Here is a 23,601-nt window from a genome sequence, read left to right as displayed (position 1 = left end):
TTCTGTTGGAGCTCCCAAGGATGGGATCACTTCATACCTCCAGTCACATAGACCATAAATGGAGAACCAGAGGAAAGGGAAGGAAAACCCTGGAACAAAAATATTACAGATTCCACTCTTCCAGAATATAGGAGAGATAGGAAATGGTGTCAGTGCATGGGTTTTTTCTTAATTATGATAGTTACTTCTCCATTAAGCCAGCCTTGCAGAAATATATATGCAGACAGACAGCAGCAACAAAATGCTAGTTTAACCCCCTCAGTTAATTTCAAAGCCTAAATATACATTTCTATGTACATGATAATTTTGAGGGGCTCTCTGATACCATGATTATGTGCCCTATATAAAAGTCTAGATGGGATAAAACCATTTACATTCATAAATTTGGAAATCTAAGTAACAGACTGCAAATGTGGTATCTTTCCTCCAGCCTAGAGGATACTCATATATGTACTTTTTACTGTTGCTAGAAGTTTCTGTTAAAGAAGGCCCCATCTTGCCAGGAGATCTACATTGACAGATCCCCATTGACTTCAGTAGATTGGAATCCACCTTCATGATTCCCCCTCCCCCCCCCCAAGATCAGGACCTAAGTTATCGTCAGGAGCTTGCAGAGTGATAGGTTCGCCCTGGATCATTGCAGTCCCAAGTCTTTTACAGAACTGAAGTGGAAACCAAAGACTTACAGTTTGAGCATTTGGAACATTTGTGTGCCTAGACATTTATAACTTTTTAATGTAGAATTTAATGTTAGATAAGAAGAAGTTGTATGTTATAGAAAACCTTTATCTGATCATTTGGTTCTGGGGTTCAGAGCCACCAGTCCAGACTAACCTCTTTGATTTTTACTGAGCCCATCAATCTGCCAGTGACCAGATAATTTTGTTGGGAATTCCTTCCCTTTGATGGTAGTCCAAGTCTCCACTTTCTGCTGAGAGCTTCCTCTTATTATTCAAGGGAAGAAAAGAATTGAAGGAAGTAAAAGTTGTCAGCAGGTGTGAGCAAGAACTATTAAACTCTATAATCAACTAATATTGTTCTAGGATGAAAAGAGGAATATTTTACTTACGAGCATATAATCTTCTGGCAAGTTACAGCAAACAAGTAACTAAAAAAACAAACCCTGGACAATATCAATAAGCAGCTTGAAATACTAGATATTACACAGTGGGAAAAAATAATATAAAAATGAAACCTGCAGTGTCAGTCTTTTGGAGTCAGTATAGCAGATGATGCCATGAAAATCAAGGAAACTTAAACTAATTGATTCTTTGAACTTCTTATCAAGCTGAAATAATATTTTAAGGAGAAAAGAGTCATCTTCATATGATTTCTTCCTAACGAGGTTAGTTTAGATTAAAAGCCTAAAAATATTGCTGACAGCTGGTTTACAGAGGCTCTTATTCACAATTTTTTAATTGAGTTGTTTTGTAAAAGAAGGAAAAAATATACATAAAAATTTGAGTATAATGGTTTTTCTTTTATGTTTTTATAGTAAATCAGATATGTCTCGTCTCCGACTGGCTGCTGGTAGTGCCATAATGAAGCTTGCACAGGAACCTTGTTACCATGAAATAATTACCCCAGAGCAGTTCCAACTCTGTGCACTTGTCATTAATGTAAGTAACTGCTCTTGACTTATGAAGTGATGGTTAACAAGACTATATTGCATCCTCACTACAGAGCTCTTGCTGATGCTAAGATGTGATGTTTCCCTTTCTGCAGTGCAGCTTTAAAAAAAAAGTTCTGAACACTTCAAATATCACATTATGTCTAGTCATCTTTTTAAAGTATGCTCCTTACTACCCAGTTTTAGATTTTTCTGTTATGTTTAAGGGACTCAGATTTTTGTAGTTGTACTGTTTTGTGTTTTTACTACTACAGGATGAGTGTTACCAAGTGAGACAGATATTTGCTCAGAAGCTGCACAAGGCACTTGTGAAGTTACTGCTCCCATTGGAATACATGGCAATCTTTGCCTTGTGTGCCAAAGACCCTGTGAAAGAGAGAAGAGCACATGCCAGACAGTGTTTGCTCAAAAATATCAGTGTACGAAGAGAATATATTAAGCAGAACCCTATGGCTAATGGTGAGTACTGTGGTAAAATATATTCAAAGTGTAAACATTGAAGATTAAACTTTATGAAAAGCTTTTAAAAAATTAAGTAAATGATCTTGTCTAGCATTTTGCACAAAAGTATGTTTTCGTAGTGATTTTTTTTTCTGGTTCTTATGGAGCTAGAGCAACAAATATAATTAACTTATTTTATCTAGCAGTTCCCTTATCCTCCATATAAAGTATTTTTCTGTACTCTACCAATAATTATATTTTTGAATACAAATTGTTACCTTTTTAGTTATTAAGATATCTGTTCAAATCAGGTTTTTTTGTCTACAAAAATAAAACTGTCAAGTTCTGACTTGTTTGGTTATTCTTTTTGTAATAAGATGAAATAGCTTTACAGTATTCTTGATGCATTAAAACTTGCAAGCTAATATGTGGATGCATCAAAACTTAGCATTGCATATTCATATAAAAACAAATTAACTGAAATTCTGGGATTCTTATTCTTTCTGCATGTATATTTAAGTTGCTTATATGTTCATTATTCCAGAAAAGCTGTTATCTCTGCTGCCTGAATATGTGGTACCATATATGATTCATTTACTGGCGCACGATCCAGATTTCACAAAACTTCAGGATGTCGATCAGCTTCGTGATATCAAAGAGTAAGTGTCAAGTCAGTCCAGAATAGTTCAGACTAGAATAAATTTTCTGTGTTTGAAAATTTGAAGATGAAGCCATCACTCTTATGAAGGAGAAGTATCATTAAAGGCATTCTATAGATCTGTTTTCTTAAAAGCGAATAACTGATCTTGGAATGAAAGCAACAGCTATCTGTTCAGCACGGTGCTCTGAAAGCTGAAATCGCAAAAGACGTTTCTTCACAAGTATAATAAATTAATAAATGTTTTCGGTTTTTTAAATGAAATTGATCATTTTAGATCCACTCACTCAGACATATTTAATCCCTGGAAAATGATACAAGCACAGCCATCTTCAGTGCACAGTGTTACAGACTGTAGATAACTTTTTATGCTGCTTGAAGAACTCTGCTTTGTAGAAACTGAATGTTTTGTAATAGGACATTGTTTGTTCTGATTCTCAGTTCTATTTCACAGTATTTGTAGTATTCCCAAAAAAGGAGTATTTGTAGTATTCCCCCAAAAGTTGACACCATTAGAGTTACTATGTAATGTGCATGAAAACATTTATAATTTTTGAAATACCAATTTTTTTAATTGTACATACAAAATTATTATTTATTTTACTAGGTGTCTGACACTTACATTGAGAAAAATGATGACACTGGGAGATAGATGCTACTTCATCCTTAACTTACACAGTTGTGTATGTCTATGTGTAACTTACTAGCATGTTATGATAGGATCACCCATTGCCCTGAAATTCCTGCTATATTTAAGTAAGGCAGGCTGACTGCATCTTAGTATTGTTAGCATAATTTGTTATACCTCATGACCCCATTTATTATCATCTTCACTAGTTCCTACTCTGTACCTTCTGCATCATCCCATATACCTGAAATAGCCTTTGTTTCTTCAGAAATATATCCTGTATCCTTGAAATACACCATGCTTCCTCTGTCTCTCTTCAAGGAACTTTTCAAAACACACATATTCCATTAAATATTCCAGCTCTAATGGCTGCTCCCTGCACCCCTATGGGTACGTTTTGCTTTCCCCTTGTGTTTTCATTTTGTACTTTGAGACTTTAAGACCTTTAGGACAAAAGCCTATTATCTTTCTGGCACTGACCTTCTACTGTAAAGCATGGTATAACTATGTGGTGCTATAGAAATAATAAAAAGCAATAAATGACTAGTCTAAAGAGCCCAATCCACCCATTTCCTCTTCAGTCTTTTTTGCATCTTTCACCTAGACATGTGTAGGGTGCCTCAGTCTAAACCTGACTTCTGAGTTGCCTGACTCCTTTCTATGTAGAAAACAGATGCAGGTGAAGACTGTCCTACCACAAGTTCTGCTTTTTATCCAAGACTTGCCTGCTTCTGGCAGTAGCTGAAAGCACTCCCACTTTCTGGAATGTACTTTCTCACCAAAGATCCTGAATAATAGTGAAGGTTTCAATTACTGGCTGTTAAATTAATACTCCCTTGGTGGAGTACTTTTAGTGCACAAAGCTTTTCTAGGACTCCCTCTTGAAGCACGCTTACGTGAATTCTCTTCCCACACAGTTCTTCACAGAGTGGCTGAACAAAAAAAGTGACCACTCCAAAAAAAGAGAAACTCCATTCTTCTTTGAGTACCTATGGGTACTCCACTTAAGGTGGGAATGTGCCTCACCAGCCTTTGATTGGACACTTTTGGTACCAGTGCCCATTCGGTCTGCACGTGTGTCCTAGCTATATACCTGTACCGAGGGTATATAGGACTGAGACAGACAAATCACCTTCAGTTCTTCTCAACTACTTCAGCCTGAGAGAGTGTGTCTATCTAGTGTTGCCTGGTTCTTTAGCTCGCTTACTCTTTCTTAGTTTTATTAATTAAATTAGGTTACCAATAAGGTATTTTTGTTTTTTGTTTTAGTTGTCTTGTTTTTCCCCCCCAAAACTCCTAATCTCTTCTTTTCTCCTCCTCATCAACCACCCAGGCTATCTCCTTCCCTTTGAAGGTATATTTTCTTCCTTAGGACCTGCTTAAATTCTGAGAGTGTAAATGTTGCCTCACTTGATTGGAGTCTTTCCCAGTTAGTGACAGCCACTCTCACTGTGTCACTGCTTAGAGAATACTCACATTCCATCTATATGCAAGATAGGCTCAATGTTCAAGAGTAGGTCTAGGAAGAATAGGGCGAGTCTGTGTGTGCGTGTATATGTCTCTCTCACACACTCTATCTCCTTCACACTCACCTTCCAACACATACTTGTATTATTGTTGTTGGTACTTTTTGGTACTTCCTGCAATGCATGTCTATTCTCTGTAATTTTATTCTTTTAAAGTGTTATTTTAGTGTTTCGACTGGTCTATGCATTTCATAATTTTTATTTCTCTTACACTTAAATTTAATTATTTGAGTAGTGAGCTCTAAAATGCCTAATCTGTCCTGTCTGGAGTAATTATTCCTATGGTAACTTTAAAAAATATATATATTCTGGGTTCTAGTCATGGCTGTGGTAGAGGAGTGTTGGATAGTGGCTAATGCAGAGATTACCAGCCGGATAGGCAAGCACTCTAATTTGGCTTGTTTATTCTGAAAGGCAATGTGGCTGAGACTTAGGTCTACTATATTATAAACCTAGGTTCTATTTTCATCCCTTCCAGATGTTACTTTGTGCAGCCCCTCGGTTAACTTATTTTTAAATTGCTGAAGGAGGCATTGGTGCTTGCCTGCCTTCTAGTGGAGTAAGAAGCATTGTTCAATAATAAGGCTTGTGAAAGGTTTCTTGGCTATCAGATCAGTGCACTTTTCCCTAGGGTACTTTGTGGGAGAGTCTCTCTCTGTCATCTCTGTAGAATATTGCCTGTGTTTGTGGTACAATGGAACAGGCAGCTGGATTCAACCAAAATGTGAGACATCTGTCTTGGTGTCTGTCTCCATTATTGGGAGCTTCTTCAGGGGTGATGGAACAGTTTTTAGAGTCAGAGTGCTAAAAACCATTGAATAGAACTGTAAACCCTGAATATGATGAAAACCATGTATTTGTTTGCTATTACTACTTCAAGCCCAGTTGCTGCCAGACCCCCAGCACTGGTAGTTCCAGTGCCCATGGTTTGCTTGTTATGTCAGCTCTCTGTTAAATATCCTTTCTTTTGCATGATAGCAATAAAAGGATATATACAACAAGGAGAAATTGTCAGTAATCCATCTTCTTTCTTCCCTTCATTTGCTCTGATTTTTTTTTTTTATTTTGTGAGGTTAGCTCATGGAAGTGAACTAAGTAAGGAGAAAGTGAATGAATTGGACTTTATATATAGGCCTTGATTGAGTCTTTTCCACACAATTACCATAAAATTAAATTTTCAGGCTTGTTTAATCTAGTGTTCACTCAGGGCTTGATCCAAAGCCCATTAAAGTCAATCCAGAATAGTTAGTTAATTTTGTGGCACAGGTAATTCAGTGTAGTTTCAAGTTAACTTGACGTTTTAAGATCTGTAAATATATGTATGTGTGTTCTAAACCGGGTTGGTGGTATTAAAGACCTGTAAATTGAAGCATGAACCACACACAGAATTTAAAACATTTTAAAATCAGTAAATGGCATATATGTCAAGTTTACTTTAAACTATACTGAAACACCCCTGTGCCCCCCCCACACACATATAAAGGTTTAACTACAGTTTCTTAAGACTCTGCTGTTATAGCTGATTGATTTAATAGAACGTTTTTAAAGATGTTGCTATTCCTGCTACACACATGGAGATCACAATATCAAACATGATATTTAGTTACTTGTGTTTCATTAGGTGCCTGTGGTTCATGCTTGAAGTTTTAATGACAAAGAATGAGAACAACAGCCATGCCTTCATGAAAAAAATGGCAGAAAACATCAAGCTTACCCGTGATGCTCAGTCTCCTGATGAGCCCAAGGCCAATGAAGTAAGAAATATGATTCACTTGGGGAGTGGTGGTTGAGAGCAGAAAGGTTTCACAGTCAGATGTACAACAAGACACATAAAATGTTAGAAAGCATAAAACCAGAAATGTTTATTGTCCTCTAGAGAGAACTTTAGTTGTAAGCAATGTACATATGTTACTTATCTCCAGTTTTGAAAAAAACTCTTGATTTTAGCAGTGCACAGCAGTCAGCTAAGTTGAATAAATTGCATTTGTTAAGTATTGTCTCCTATTCAGTGTTAATTGTTTCACTACAGCCCTGAACTTTTAGTTGCATGTAGATATTATACAGTTTCTTCTCTTTAGGGAAATTATTAACATGTATAACTACTATGACTCTCTAGCACTGGAGTAAGAAACTGGTTGGTGTGTTTGAGTGAGCAACAGCCATCAGATGTGCATTATTTTTCATTATTCAGAAGTATTTTATAGAAAATAAACTGGAAACTACAAAGAGGGGCAAGGTGTGATGAGGAGCGAAGCATGCTGTTAATTGTTTAAGTGTAAATTTATATGTTCTTAATAGCTGATACAGAATTATTTTTTGCTCATTGATTATACATTTTAAGAGTACATTCTTGCTACTCTTACAAAAAATATAAATATCTAAAACACACTTTCTCTTTTTTTCCCCTCAGAAACTCTATACAGTATGTGATGTAGCACTGTGTGTAATCAACAGCAAGAGTGCTTTATGTAATGCAGAGTCACCAAAGGACCCCGTATTGCCAACCAAATTTTTTACGCAACCTGAAAAGGTAATTTTGTTAATTCATTTTCTGGGAGGAGTAATACAAATACTTTGTGACTTAACTTTCAAGGCTATATCATAGTCTAAAATACAGAGTTGGGAGAAAAGCTTGTTGTGTATTATAAAAAGTATCCGTTTATATAGCACAAATTGTATGCTAAGCCATTGTCCATCTTGAGCAGATGCAGCTAAAGTTGTTTGTTACCAAGTGATAGTTATTTAAAATACTGATGTTTTAAGTGACATTGACAGAACATTATATTAAAGAGTTGTGCTCCTGCCAGGAAGGAGAAATGAAAAAGCCAAAACATGCAGAGAAAGAAATGGAATGCAAAGCTGGCAAAAAAGTATAGAGAGAAAACTGATAGATCAGTGATTACATTTTAAAACATCCTACATATATTTAATTCTGATAATTGTTTGTCATAGTGCATTTAATTTTTTTTAATCCTTTTAATATAATCTTTAGCCTCTTACATAAGAACATAAGAACAGCCGTACCGGGTCAGACCAAAGGTCCATCTAGCCCAGTATCCTGTCTACCGACAGTGGCCAGTGCCACGTGCCCCAGTTGGAGTGAACCTAACAGGCAATGATCAAGTGATCTCTCTCCTGCCATCTATCTCCATCCTCTGACAAACAGAGGCTAGGGACACCATAGCCATTTATGGGCTTAACCACCATGAATTTATCCAGTTCCCTTTTAAACACTGTTATAGTCCTAGCCTTCACAACCTCCTCAGGTAAGGAGTTCCACAAGTTGACTGTGCACTGCGTGAAGAACTTCCTTTTATTTGTTTTAAACCTGCTGCCTGTTAATTTAATTTGGTGACCCCTAGTTCTTGTATTATGGGAATAAATAAATAACTTTTCCTTATCCACTTTCTCCACATCACTCATGATTTTATATACCTCTATCATATCCCCCCCTTACACTCCTCTTTTCCAGGCTGAAGAGTCCTAGCCTCTTTAATCTTTCCTCATATGGGACCCTCTAGCCGTTCTTCAAACTCTCTTTTGGCTTTTCTTATTACACTCTTGCACCTAATTTGGCAGTGTTTATGCTCCTTTCTATTTGCCTCACTAGGATTTGACTTCCACTTTTTAAAGGAAGTCTTTTTATCTCTCACTGCTTCTTTTACATGGTGGTTAAGCCAAGGTGGCTCTTTTTTAGTTCTTTTACTGTGTTTTTTAATTTGGGGTATACATTGAAGTTGGGCCTCTATTATGGTGTCTTTAAAAAGCGCCCATGCAGCTTGCAGGGATTTCACTTTAGTCACTGTACCTTTTAAGTTTTTTGTTTAACTAACCCTCTCATTTTTGCATAGTTTCCTCTTTTGAAATTAAATGCCAGTGTTGGGCTGTTGAGATGTTTTTCCCACCACAAGGATGTTGAATGCTATTGTATTATGGTCACTATTTCCAAGCAGTCCTGTTATAGTTACCTCTTGGGATTTAAGATTTCCTTGGGTAACCTCATTGTCACCAGTAGAACCCCATATCACACTATCATAATCAGGACATAAATTGCTAAAGTAGAGCCTAATGAATTATACAGGATAGATTTTAATTTCTGGTTATGCAAGATAATACATCTAAAAATTTCCAGTATCATAAACAGAGACCCCTTCCAGAGGCTGATATTTCAAAAGTTAAATGATGTAACTTGGCAGCTTACTTGCATCATTATAGTGTATCATTTATAGTGATGCAGGCCAAGTGAGTATGTAAATCAAGGGTGGGCAAACTTTTGGGCCTGAGGGCTGCATTGGGTTTTGTAAATTGTAGGGAGGGCTGGTTAGGGGAGAGGGTGATGGCCCGACCCCCACCTCTGATCTGCCACACCTCCCAGGACTCCTGCCCCATCCAACCCCCCCTGTTTCCTGACGGCCCTCCCCCTCCCCCTGGAACCCTGCTCCATCCACACCCCCACTCCCTGTCCCTTGACTGTCCCCAGACCCCCACCCCCCTTCCAACCCCTCCTCTCATTCCTGATGCCCCCCTAGACCCCTACCCCCATTCAATCCCCTGTTCCCCCCTACCCCCATCCACACCTCCGAACCCTGACCACCACCCCAAACTCCCCTGCCCTCTATCCAACCTCTTTTCTGCCCTCTCCCACTCCGTGCCCCCTTTCTGCGCTGCCTGGAGCACGGGTGGCAGGCAGTGCTACAGCCATGCCACCCGGCTGGAGCCAGCCACACGGCCACCACCAAGCAGCATGGAGACCGGGTCAGGCCAGGCTCTGCAACTGCACTGCCCCGCCCCAGGAGCTCACAGGCCTGCCACCCAGAGCATTGGATGATTTAGTTGGGGATTGGTCCTGCTTTGAGCAGATGGTTTAGTTGGGGATTGATCCTTCTTTGAACAGGGGGTTGGACTAGATGACCTCCTGAGGTCCCTTCCAACCCTGATATTCTATGATTCTGTGATTGTGCCGGCGGCAGAGTGAACGAGCTGAGGCTGCTGGGGAGGGGGAACAGCAGGGGAGGGGCCGGGGCCAGGTGAGAAGCTCAGGGGTCAAGCAGCACGGTCCCGGGGGCCGTAGTTTGCCCACCTCTGATGTAGATAGATAGATTTGCATTATGATTGACCAGGTTGATACCTATATATTCACAATCAAAATAAAATAAGATTACAACTTTCAGTTTATAAAAACCACTTCTCTTTGGTCTTCCGAAACAAATAATAATGCTAGACACACCATATACAACAGGGAAATCACTTTTGCTTACCTTCAAGTTAATACAAAAAATTGGGAACCTGGAACTGAAGTGCGTGACTGCTGAATACAAACTGTGCAGTTCTGAATACAATTTTTTTGTGCTTTATTATATTAAATCACTATAAAGCTATATAAAATCTTAAGTATAGTTTCTGAAAATTGGAAAGGCCTCAAAACTGTTTGATAGCAGCTTATGTGACAAAATAAATCATTCACACTGACATAAAAATAAAACATTAAAATAGAGAAGAAAAATGCAGATTTAATTACTATCCTTTTTTCACACAGGACTTCTGTAATGACAGGAATTATATTACAGAAGAGACAAGGGTTCTTCTTTTAACGGGAAAGGTACTGTATGTTAATTTATTGTAATGACTTTGTACATGATATATGGTGATTAATAGGCATTCTGGTTTTTCATTTTTAGAGAAATCAGTATAAGACTCAGTACAGCAGTTCAAAAAGTGTATTACCAAGTTTGTTTGCAATTTTAATTAATAGTTATATATAGGTGCAAGAATTGTAAACTGCTTTTACTAGAAGGCTCAACAAATGCCTTTAATATGACACTGTTTTCAGAGAGGAGCAGGGGACAGGGCTTACTATCCTTGCATTGTCCATCCTGTGCACTGAGAAAAATCTGTGGGAAGAAAAATAGTAATTTATCAGATAATTACAAGATGCCTCATAATTTGTACACACAAGGGTGCAGAAGCAAGGTTGAAAATGCTTAATTCTGGCAATTACTAGGAGGCCTTGATTTTGTAACCTTGTAAAATGCAAAGATCTTGAGACCAGCATAGTTCACACATTTCTTATTTAAACTTCATTTGCATTTGCTACTTTACGTACTCTCTTCCATTTAGCTATAGAGTACTACATAATTTACTGTAAATTTTGCTTAGAGTCAAAAACAATAGTTTTATAGTATTTGTGTACATGATAGTTATGAAACACTGCTTATATTTATAGCTTAAATAGTTTTCAAATTTGTTTACGGAAATATTAATATTTGAAACAAATTTTCACTGGTTGTATAAACTGAGCCTTTCAATTCTGTGATAGTAGTCATTCATCTAATTGAATCTTCTGGAAACAGCATTATAGCTAGCAACTCTTGCTAAATAGGGTACATATTTTTCCTCACTAATGTAGCTCTAAACACAGTAGTAGGCCTGGTTTATTTTCTGTTGCCTAAGTTATTTAACTATTGCTGTTACCAAACATCTGAAAAAAATATTTATTTAGTGCCCTAACATTTTAATGTTCAAGTTTATTTCACTTTCTCTTAGTTCAAATTCCAGACAGTACATAAATGGTATATTATTTTTTATAATAAAAGACATAACTCTAACTTTCAAGTAAACTTAGTGTGCGATTTGTTCCAGGGCAGTGTAACTACCAGACCATGTGCTTAGTAACAGGCTATTTTTATGCAGGACATTAGCATGTTATAATGCCATTGTCTCAGCCACTGGTCATGTATGCACTCAGTATAAAAATATAAACATCCTGTCTTTCAGCTTTGCCCTGGTTGTAGTAGTTTAGTTGCCTCCCTGCCACTAGAAGCTACAGTTCTGCTGGTCAGATGGCTGCCCAGCATCTTTGACATGGTTTTCCTGCAAAATTAACCCTCAACTCCAGAGCAGTATGGAGAGAATATTTTTATTTAATGTGGTCTAGAAGGAAACCTGAAAACTGGAGAAGCAGCTTTATGCCAACCATGCTATAAAGAAAATGCCCTAGCAAAGAAAATGCAAAGAAAAGTACCACCTCCTTTTCCTATTTAAGCACCTGAACAAATACATTACCATCAGGCCCATCGAAACCAAAAATACCAACCATGCACCAGAAGTCTCCAAAAGACATGATATAGAGCAATTTATATTTACATTAGATTCCCTTACATTGAATTAGGAGTGTTCAGATTTCCCATTTTCTTGGACAGTGAACGTAATCCTACCCTTGTATTGGGAAAGGTTGTATTTATTTGCTCACAACTTATCTACAGATTGCGAGTTTCTTCTGCTTTGTTTGGGTAGTTGTTGCAGAATGCTGCCACCTTCATAAGTTTTTTGGGCCCCCCAGTCAATGGCCATTTGCATGCCTGATATGCAAAATTTCCTGAATAATAATTTTTTTTAATAAAATCAAGTGGAGTGGAACGTAGTAATTGACGACAGCTGTTGTATTAGGAAAGACCTCCCACAAATGCTTTTTACTGCATGTTGCTAGTTATGATGGGAATTATGGCTGCAAGTGGAAGGGGTTATTTAGTGTAATAGTTGTGAAGTTAATCCTCACTATACCATAGAAAATATTTTAAAAACTTGTTAGTGTGTTTTTAAAATTCTTGTTTGTGTACCTTTAATAAAAGCTTGAATAAATCTCTGTCCATTTTAGCCAAAGCCAACTGGTGTATTAGGTGCAGTAAACAAACCATTATCTGCAACTGGAAGGAGACCTTATATTAGAAGCACAGGATCAGAGACTGGAAGCAATATTAGTGTAAACTCAGAGCTGAGCTCTCCTCCGGGAAACAGATCAAGGTAGTGTGTGTGCGTGTGCAGCTATTTACTTCATTTAACACTATATACTCCTGTGTTTGGGAAATGAGTATTTTGTTTGTATGCCATTGTTCAAATTCAACAAAGTACAATCAGGAAATGATACGTCGCATTTTTTTTATTCCTATAACCCAGGGTTCTTTATAGGCACCCTCGTGATCCCCTTTTTTAAAATAGCCAGGATAATTGATGCATTGAGAGATTGTGAACTGTGCAGGATCATACAGCAAGTCAGTGGCGTGGACAAGAATAGAATCTAACTCTGTTAACTCCCTGCCCTGCTTTCAATCAGCTAAACCGCAGATGCATCTTTGTATAATTGACCTTGTACCATGTACATGACCATGGAATCTGAGCACCTCGAGACAACACTTATCAACCTCACTAAATTTAAGAGAATTTTCTTTCTTGTTTACGCTGTGCGCATTAGTTATAATAAAGACAATTTAGATCCAGATGGATTTCAAATGTATTCTGATGTCATGTGATTGAACACTCTAGCTACTTGTTTTTATTATTTTTCTGTCTGAAAATATATTAATAAACCACTGACAAGAACATTATTGTGTAATTAGATTCTACAGCCCATATGTTTCTAATATGAAAGAATTAAATTAATCATGTTGCTTAATAAACAATAAATATAATTTCTCTTCACCTTTTAATGACTGTAGTGTCCCAGTTAAAGAGTTTTGCTGATTAAGCTCATTTAAGTTGATCTGTAATTTAATAGAAGGCTAAAACGACATGGTATGAATAAATGTTGCTTATAATATGTAACAGAAAAATACTTTATTTTCTAAAGCATATAGGGCCAGATTTTGAAAGGAATTGAAGTGCCTAACTTCCATTGATTTTTAAAAATCTGCCCAAGAGAGAGCTTGCACTTTGAAATTTTAAGGTTGAGTTTAGCTTGTTTCATGGTTGATTAACTTGATAGGCTAAATGGTTAAAGAAAGAAAGTCGAGTACAACCAAAGGTTCAGTTGTTTCATAAAATGAAATATAGTACCGCTTCTATATCAATTTGGAATGTGTCCCTCAGCTGGGGCAAAATTTGGGTGGTCCTGGAGTACACACAGTAGTGGCTCTGAATATTCTTACTACAGTATGTTTTGTGAAAAATCTTCCCTCCTGGAACAGCTGTGTGCAAGTTCCTGGTTCTGATTAATAGATTTGTTCCTATCTTCCAAACTGGTGATATGACACTTGACTGAAAGTTAATACTTGCCTTCACTTTTATATTCCCCTTCTCAGAATGTTTTCCATAAAGGCAAGTAATTTTTTTTCTACTTTAGTCTGTGCTCCTGCCTGTCTGCGATGTTAAGAAGAAAAAAATAGTTGCATACATGATTTGTTTTTAATTCCTCTAATAGGGAACAGAGTTCAGATATATCAGAAACTGGGGTCAGCGAAAATGATGAAAATCCAGTGAGGATTATTTCAGTCACGCCAACAAAGACAGAACCTGTGAAAAACAAGGTAGATTTCATATTTTTAAAAGTGAACACTATCTTTATTGCTAATCTGGCATAGAAATTCATTTAGTATATACCAGCATTTCCTAGATTGTCTCTGAAAGAATTGATGCCTCATCTCATTCAATGTAATTATCTTATTTTCTTTGTCAGATCATGAAAAGACAGCTTATTTTCAGAACTACTAATGATTTTTTCAGACAAATGGATAGATGGCATGTATTGTCAAACAGTATGGACTAGAGTTATTCCTATTTTATGAAATACCAATGGGGGAGTGGAAGGGAGTACAATGGAACCTTCACATTTTCCATCTTTTTTTCTGTTTGTTTCCGGTTTTAATGTTTTAAGTTAAGGTTATAGCCAGCGTGTTTGACTATTTACATTTGATAGATCTGCCTGATCTGGTAAGTATGTGGTCAGAGATTGCACTCAGTTTAATAAAATCACTAGACATGATGTGTCATGGATGTTGTAAAGATGCTTAGTCTAGAACACCCAGTTAGCAATTGTTGAGGGGAGAAAAGAATATGCACAGCAGCACAAGAGTTAAATAAAGAGTATTCCTCCCCTCATTACAGGTCTTTGTATCTACTGGATTGTGCCACAACCAAAATAGTATTTAAACTTTGATTTTTTTAATATTTTATTTCCTTGAGCTTTTTTAAAGAAGAAAAAACCTCTCTCATAGAATACAATTTTTAAAAAAATCTAAGGTCAGTACTACATTTTTGTAATTATTGAGAAGGGAATGGATAGTGCTAATTTTATGATGCAATACATATATTTATCAAGTCTCTTAAGTAATTATTTAGGTAAAGATGAAAGCAGGCATTTCTAGTGCATATTGTGCAAGGAGGCTAATCTTTATGTACAGAAGATTGAAGATACTGTCATGTAAGATCATTTATGACATCCTACCCACACCTTCTCCAAAACTGAAAACAACCTTTCTGAAATTTCACAATCATAAGTTTTTGTCAGGGTGGAATTTTTCTGTAAAGTTTGAGACAAATTGGACAAGGCATATGGGAGACATGACAGTTCAAAAAGGTAAATGTTCCCACTTTTTGAAAAAATGTCTTTGAGCTTTTCAAAGCTATACAGTATTTAGGTACACCGCTCCTATTGATATCACAGACTTTAAGGTCAGAAGGGACCATTATGATGATCTAGTCTGACCTCCTGCACAACGCAGGCCACAGAATCTCACCCACCCACTCCTGTAACAAACCCCTGACCTATGTCTGAGTCATTGAAGTCCTCAAATCATGGTTTAAAGACCTCAAGGTGCAGAGAATCCTCCAGCAAGTGATTCGTGCCCCACGCTGCAGAGGTAGGCGAAAAACCTCCAGGGCCTCTGCCAATCTGCCCTGGAGGAAAATTCCTTCCCGACCTCAAATATGGCGATCAGTTAAACCCTGAGCATGTGGGCAAGACTCACAAGCCAGCACCTCGGAAAGAATTCTTTGTAGTAATGCAGATCCCACCCCATCTAACATCCCATCACAGACTACTGGGCATATTTACCTGCTAATAATCAAAGATCAATTAATTGCGAGAATTAGGCTATCCCATCATACCATCCCCTCCATAAACTTATCAAGCTTAGTCTTAAAGCCAGATATGTCTTTTGCCCCCACTAATTCACTTGGTAGGCTGTTCCAGAACTTCACTCCTCTAATGGTTAGAAACCTTCATCTAATTTCAAATCTAAACTTCCTAGTGTCCAGTTTATATCTATTTGTTCTTGTGTCCATATTGGTACTGAGCTTAAATAATTCCTCCCTGATATTTATCCCTCTGATATATTTATAAAGAGCAATCATATCTCCCCTCAGCCTTCTTTTGGTTAGGCTAAACAAGCCAAGCTCCTTGAGTCTCCTTTCATAAGACAGGTTTTCCATTCCTCAGATCATCCTAGTAGCCTTTTCTGTACCTGTTCCAGTTTGCGTTCATCCTTCTTAAACATGGGAGACCAGAACTGCACACAATATTAAAGACCGTTTGTGATCCTGTGTCCACATGTCTATTTTTTTAATTGAGGTGATCTACACCAACTGAAAGTTAGCTTCCTAACCTGTAAGGAATGTATTTTACAGAAACATACACTAGGAAGCCTGCGTCTACACACAAGTGTGAGGAGGGAAGAGTAGGTTTATAGCCAAGAATACCTGATTTCCATTCTCAGTGCTCCATTGCTCGACCTTAAAATGTTTCAGCTGTGTAGCTCTTGACTGCTAAGGAAAACTAACTGGGATTACCCAAAATTATACAAATAGTGACTAGCTTGAAGGTCACTAAGAATAAAATATTGCCTAAGGGGAAAAATAGTTCCCAAGATGTGTATATTTTTTCAAACATGCATTTTATAGAATCTGTTTAATCTCTACCCTTTCTTTCTGGTAGTACATTTTGAATAATTTGTAATCATGCTGAATTATTTCCCTATATAATATAAATTATATATAATTATTGTTACCTAGCAATTTTTAGGAAGCTTTCAAGAACAACTTGTGTATAACCATTATGACCAAAATATAGAAAATTAAAATTCTTCCCAGGCACTACCAAATGCCTCATTATAAGACTATTTAAAAAAAAGAAAACAGGAAAAAGTAGAAAAAACTCTTACCATGAAGTTTGTTTAGCCATTTTTTAAGTAATAATGAAACTTCTAAAAAGAGAAAAATCCTAGTTTCAGACACCGCATCTATCTTATGGTGAATGGTTTTAATGGATGCGTTTTAAATTACATGAGATGATCAGGTGCCACATTGATAAATGCCATATATAAATTTTATTAAGTAGCTAAACAAAAACCTTTTAATTTTTCATTCTTTAAAAAAAAAAAAAAGGAGGCAGAGGAATTAGCATTGTTTTTATGTGTCTGAAAATCCCTTGGAAATGTATGGGTTTATGAGTTTTATTACTCTATAGCAGTGGTTTTCAACCTGGGGTCTGCAGATTTCCAAAGGGATCTGCACCTCAATTCAAAAATTTTTAGGGGTCTGCAAATGAAAAAAGGTTGAAAACCACTGCTCTATAGCAAAATAAAGACTAACAGATACTTCATGATGCCAAATTAATATCAAATGGAAGCAATGTCAGCCCAGCAAACAGCCAGATGGTTGCTCTGATTTAAAAATAATTAAATGGCTGATTTCTGATTGGCTGAACCATAGACCAAGTCCGTTTCCTAAAACGGCAATAGTTCAACCTTTTAATAATGGTTATTTTACAAGCATCTAAGGTACATTCCTGATGAACAACCTTTTTTTTTAACCAATAGCATGTTTATAACTTTTGTAGATGAAATAGTGTTATACAGCTTTTGGCGAACTCAAAATGCTATATTAATATGTGACAGATTCACAAAAACATATAATCTGTATTACTTAGTGGAAGGTAAAGAGATGGTGGTAGAATTATGAACTTGGTGATGAAGTTCTTTTGTAGGTGACATTTTAAGTTCTGAATCATAGAATACCAGGGTTGGAAGGGACCTGAGGAGGTCATCTAGTCCAACCCCTTGCTCAAAGCAGGACCAGTACCCAGACAGATTTTTGCCCTGATCCCTAAATGGCCCCCTCAAGGATTGAACTCACAACCCTGGGTTTGTCAGGCCAATGCTCAAACCACTGAGCTAGCCCTCCCCTCTTGGTGACATCTGAATAATTTTTCTTTTTGTCTCAGGTATTCAGTAATGAATTGTACTGAATAAATAAGGAGATGCAAAACCATCACAATAATTTTGCTAATCTGAAGTTTAGATTTTTGTGTTCTATTCATAAGCCATCTGATAAAAATAGCCCCAGCTACAGGGACCATTCAGCTCTACTTGTATTTTTACCCATATGAATAACTACAAGTTTTCAGGGTACAGAGGAAATAATGTAAATACTTTCATTGGGTCTGTTGCCATGGTAGAGCCATGATGTTAACAGTCATCATTTTAGGTATGCTCCTTGAATACCCCTTTCTCCTCCTCCATGTGAGATTTGCTGGAGAAGTGCTGGCAACTGTTCCAGAGGCCACTGATTAGATGGCCACTCATCACCTGTCCCCTTCACCCATGGATCCATTGCACAGTCCTGCCCTACGTAAGAGAAAATACACCTCCCATTCCCACATGCACACAGACATTGCTCCCTGTTCCTAGGGAACTTGGCAAGACGTGAGGATGGGAGATTCCCCCCATGACCCAGTTTCCATCCCTCTCACTTCCCCAAAACTTCTTTTTTTTTTTGTCATGGAGTGGGTTCTGGAATGGGTTTTATTTATTTTACTTTATTTTATTACTACTGCTACTACTACTACTACTATCACAGCTTTACTGGAGGTTGGGCTCAGAACTCAATCTACTAAAGTAAACCCCCTTTTTACTGCACTAAAGTCTTTCACCAGAGACATTGCTTACTGCCCCTCTAGTAGATCTTCTATTGATGGGCAACGAGCCTGTGAAGGAGCATGCCTCGTAGGGCCATAGTGAGAAGTGAGAGTGTTGTAGTTCTACCATGATCTTAGTTACTTTCAAAATACAAAGAAGTTACTCTGAGACTGAAAGAAAGTGCACTGTATCGTACATTATAAGTTTAATGTATTAAATTTATTGCAAGCAAACTATGCCAAAAAGTTCCATTTTGGTACGTTTTTTTTACTAGAACCAAGCCTACCTGTTGGGTGAGTGTTTGTATGATTTGTTGCATATCTGCTTCAGAAATTTCTGCTTTTGTCTGAGGTAGATAACAGTTGCAGCTTGGCTTCTGGGGATCTTGTTTTTGCTAAATAGGAATTTTTCTTTACTTTTCCAGGAGATTCATTCTGATCAGGCTACACAAGGAAACATTAGCACTGAACGTGGAAAAAAAAGAACGGCAGTGGCAGCTGGATCAGAAAACATTCATCAAAAAACAGAAGAAAAAAAAGCAGATGAATCAGGACCACCAGCCCCTCCCAAACCTAGGAGAGGGCGTCCACCAAAGTCTGAATCTCAGGGCACCACAGTAAAAAATGATGAAACAAATAAGCCATCTAGCAGGGGAAGGAAAAGGGCAGCAGTCAGTCAAGAGAGTTCAGGGAGTTTAGAGGCAGGTAATGCCAAAGCACCAAAACAGCAAGACATAGCAAAAAAAGCAGCACCAGCACAGAGACAAATTGATCTACAAAGGTAAAAATGGCATCTTTCCTACCGCCAAGATATATCCTGAGCTTTAGAAGTAATGTGTTCAACAAATGGTTAAACATTCTAACCAAAACATTTACTAATAACCAGCATCATGGCTCAGCTCATTGCATTGTGAAGTATACCACTACCTTGATATAACGCCACCAGATATAACGCAGTAAAGCAGTGCTCCGGGGAGGGGAGGGGAGGCCGCGCACTCCGGTGGATCAAAACAAGTTCAGTATAATACGGTTTCACCTATAACGCGGTAAGATTTTTTAGCTCCCAAGGACAGTGTTATATCGAGGTAGAGGTGTATATTTTTCCTGGTGTATCTCAAGACTAAACCTATGTATATGCTATGAGAACAAGGTTCAGATCACTGCATATGCTATATCAGACCAGAAACCATATCCTCTTTTTGTACAATATTATTTCTTGTACGTGGTGCTTCCATTGGCATCATCAGCATCACTATGTCAAAGAGCTAAGAGTGTTGGAGTTGGGATTTTTCACACTATTTACTAATGCAAATATACATGTCCTCTAACTCAAGACCCTGCTCTGATCAGTTGACTAACAAAAGTTAAAAGCACTGTGTCTTTGATGAATGAAATAATTTTTTTTAAAAAGTTTGGGTTTTGCTGCTTGTTTAATCCATGTCTTTTCTTGAAACAATCACTTGTCTAAAAATATAAAAAAGCAAGTGGATAACAGAAATTGAAACTGTGCGTTCACCAAGCAGCTATTAGACTTTGGTATAGGCTTTTTTCATTCTCTGTACACATGCTTTGATTTATGCATTCACTGAATGGTCTTTACATTTGAAACAAAAATTCATACACCAGAACTAAACATTCAAAAAAATTGAAGAGTTGGCTTAGCACAACCTTGGATGCCTATCTCCAAACATATTTCAAATGTGAGAACCTTTAAAATGCAAAAACATGCTAAGTAAGTTAATGTGCTCAAAAAACGCTCAACTTAACCTGAAATAAGTATTTGAGTAGGTCTGTTAGTAATTTACACAAGAAGCTCTTTTTAAAGAGCTTGCAGAGATCATAGATTAAAAATAATTTACATGTGAAAAAATAGAGCAAGAAATTAATTTTTAATAAGGAAGAGGCTGCATCTTGAAAGCAGTCCAAAAATCAGAGGGGCATGATTGTAATAGTTATTGATATGAGATGTCATATCAGAATAGAGAAAATCATGTCTGTGACAGCATCAACCTAGGAAGTGAAGGAATTGTCCACTGAGACTGTCGTTTCTAGTTTTCAACTAACTTCAGTCTAAATGTGACAGAATGAGATCTTCCCCAGCCTTCCCATCTCACAGCAAGACTGAGACACCTGCTTGAAGTGACAGATAATGGCCCCCAAACCCACAAAGGGTCATATTAGCATACAGTAAAAAAGAATATGTATTTTCACTTTTCCTTAAAATTCTGTGATATTTAATTTTGAACATACTTAAACAAGCCATGCAGTATGTATAAACTCAATGATTTCTAAAGGAATATCAAAACAGTGTTAACATTTTTCAGAAGCCAGGTGCTGGGAAGTGATGGAGATTCACTGTTGGAGATAGAATCAAGTCCAGGATATTCATCAAATGATATGGATCATTTTAAAGCCTGTGAGAGCAGCCAGGAAGACAATGAGGATACAGAGCTAGCAGAGGGAGGCTTCCTTAAGGTGCAGCAGGGATTTATACAGGGCTATTTTATATTTTTATTGTAGTTTGTGCAGTAGGGAAGCAAGAAATCCCATTTTCCTGTGATAAAAATCACTTTTGAGTGTGAGACATATTACAAAATCTTAGCTTTTTAGACTATAAGTAATTATTTGTGGATATCAGAAAAAGTATTTGCTTTTAGATAAGAGTTCAGTGATAGTCTTTTGTAGGCTTGAATTCTTAAAGCATTTGTTTTAAGTTACTCTCCCCATTCTACTGCATTAATTCAATCTGATTCAACAAGAGAAAATGCTATTCAATTATGGAAATGAAAGAATATATCTATCTTCATTCAGGTTTCTGTAGCATAGCTTTTGGTTAAAACATGAAAATACCCAGTAGGGAAATGTAGACTTATTGCCATGCTGAGCTAGTTCAGAAAGAGATATAATATAATCCTGGAAGATTAAAAGCACAAGTGAAGAGGCAAACATATTGTAGAAACTTAAATGTACACATTGGTGAGGGCGACTTTTATGGTTCAGAAATAACTGAATTTTCTTTACCCAAATATTTAACTCTTCTTTTCTTTTCTCCTCAATAAGGTAAAAAGAAAGCTTACTCGAAAAGGGAAGAAGTGAAGGCCAAACAAAGGCAAGCTCCAAGCTTCTGCAAAAACTAAGATTCTGAAATTTCCTATACAGGAACTGAAATTACTTCAAAACACACAGCTTTCAGCTCTGAAAACTGAAGGAAAACTATGCTTCCCTTTTACATGAAATTAATCCTTCTCAATGGAAATGTAAAAGCAGAAACTCTTGAGAAAGAGGCTAAAAGCATCTGTACTTATTTCCCCAGAGACTTTTTTTAATGAAAAGTCAATAATTAAGCAAATTGCTTAACACTTGGTTCCAGTTTCTGCATATCTGGAGTTTAAAAGTGTTTTACTCCATTAATTTTCATGCTGCATTTTTTTTAAAGAAAGTCAAAGGAAGTCCTTTTACTGACATTAAAAATTTGTGATCCTAGAGCCAGGTTATTCCCATGTTTCACAAGAAAGAGTAGAAGTCTACTGAATGGAAACAAGAGTAGAGGAAAATCACAAGAAATATTTCTTTGCTTTACTTTTGGAGACTGTTTTATGTATAATTCTTTCCGCCTGCCTACTTTTCTGCAAAAATAAGATGTACAGATTTCAGTTCCCGGCTATGAAAAGTCATGTGGTGGCAATTTTATAAATGTTGCTTTCTGATTTTTATCAGAGTGGGAAAATAATCACTTAAAATTATTATTGATTTGCAAGTAGACATTTCATTTTTTAATTTTTCCTCCATTTTAGTTTAATATAATTTGCAATAAATGTACATATTGATGTTTGTTTTATAAAAACATATATCACTTTTAAATGTTTTTACTCCAGCAGTTCTGTTGGAATATTCGAAATTTTAAAGGAGTAAAGACAGTCCAGCATTTGATTTTATAATGTTTGTCACCAGATTTTTATTATTGATGTAAAAAAGTCAATTTTTAAAAATAGTTGGACTTCGGCAGCTTTGTAAGGAAAGTTGGAAATGTTTAGGATTGCTCTCAATTTTAAGCATTGTGCTGATTGGAAGTAAGTCTGTTTTGCATTTTGTCTTCCTGCCCAGGCTCATTTTTAATGTTTATTTTAGAAGACTGTTGCATCAATATTATGTTCTCTGGCATCGTTCAGCATAGATACAGTGTACACTTTTATGTACACGTGATCATATTTAAGTTTGTTGCATAAAATAAACGCTTCTAGGTGTCATATGGTCGTCCTTCTTTCACTCCCCCTAAATCTAATTATTGTGTATCTGTACATAGTAACATTGCATTTGAGCAAATAGGCTGTGTGCTGGCAAGTAGGTAGTAAATTTGCATCTGAAAAGACTGTTTGATTTGTTTTTTTTGTAAATTAATTTTTCCTGCCTAGGGGATAAGCACTGAACTGCAACTCAGGAGAACTGGGCTCTATTCCTGGTTCTGCCATTGGCCTGCTGGGTGACCTTGAGGAAGTCACATCACACTTGTGTGCCTCAGTTTCCTCATTTGTAGAATGAGGATAGTGTTACTTCTTTTGTAAGTGTTCTGAGATGTACTGATGAAAAAACACAGTATAAGAGCTAGGTATACAATATATTATTTGCTATTGATGCACTGGTTGAGGAATGCTTTCTGTCCTAAATTGGTGAAGTGTTGCTGTATGTTGTTAAAATATTATCTTTTTCTAGTCCCAGAGTGGCAGTGCTTCATTGGTGGATAAAATTTTGTGTTTGCGTTCACACAGAGCAATAGATCTTAGGGCTTCTAGAGAACCTCCAGCATTAAAGGAGTTTTATAAACATATTATATTAAAGGGACATTGTCAAGTTAGAAGTCATATAATTGTTAAACATTTATTTATCCTGTATCAACAGACATTAGATGTCTAAAACTGAAAGAATTTTAGAAATCTGTTCTACTCTTCGACATGTATACTGTTTACTTTTGACATGTTAGTCAGTTTTACTTGGGTTCTCATTCTAAAGTTCAAATAAACTCTTTAGGGTGACTTT

General features: G+C 36.8%; 1 protein-coding gene across 4 annotated transcripts in view; it reads left to right on the top strand.

Moving 5' to 3' along the window:
- Positions 1–22,937, top strand: part of PDS5A (PDS5 cohesin associated factor A) — a 168,606-nt gene extending 145,669 nt beyond the window's left edge. For 3 of the 4 annotated variants that reach the window (XM_030563924.1, XM_030563925.1, XM_030563927.1), the window contains 10 exons: positions 1,496–1,619; positions 1,885–2,089; positions 2,616–2,730; positions 6,505–6,637; positions 7,294–7,413; positions 10,420–10,482; positions 12,538–12,683; positions 14,077–14,182; positions 18,993–19,348; positions 21,628–22,937. In XM_030563924.1, coding sequence (XP_030419784.1) covers positions 1,496–1,619; positions 1,885–2,089; positions 2,616–2,730; positions 6,505–6,637; positions 7,294–7,413; positions 10,420–10,482; positions 12,538–12,683; positions 14,077–14,182; positions 18,993–19,348; positions 21,628–21,631 — 1,372 coding nt within the window. In that variant the 3' untranslated portion in view covers positions 21,632–22,937. Of the gene's footprint in view, positions 1–1,495; positions 1,620–1,884; positions 2,090–2,615; positions 2,731–6,504; positions 6,638–7,293; positions 7,414–10,419; positions 10,483–12,537; positions 12,684–14,076; positions 14,183–18,992; positions 19,349–20,891; positions 21,566–21,627 lie in introns of those variants that run through there. The other variant, XM_030563928.1, reaches the window with a different exon arrangement.
- Positions 22,938–23,601: the final 664 nt, after the last annotated feature.

This window comes from Gopherus evgoodei, chromosome 5 (assembly GCF_007399415.2).
Source record: "Gopherus evgoodei ecotype Sinaloan lineage chromosome 5, rGopEvg1_v1.p, whole genome shotgun sequence".
NCBI classification, from domain to species: Eukaryota; Metazoa; Chordata; order Testudines; family Testudinidae; genus Gopherus; species Gopherus evgoodei.
This window is presented reverse-complemented; position numbering and strand designations above follow the sequence as displayed.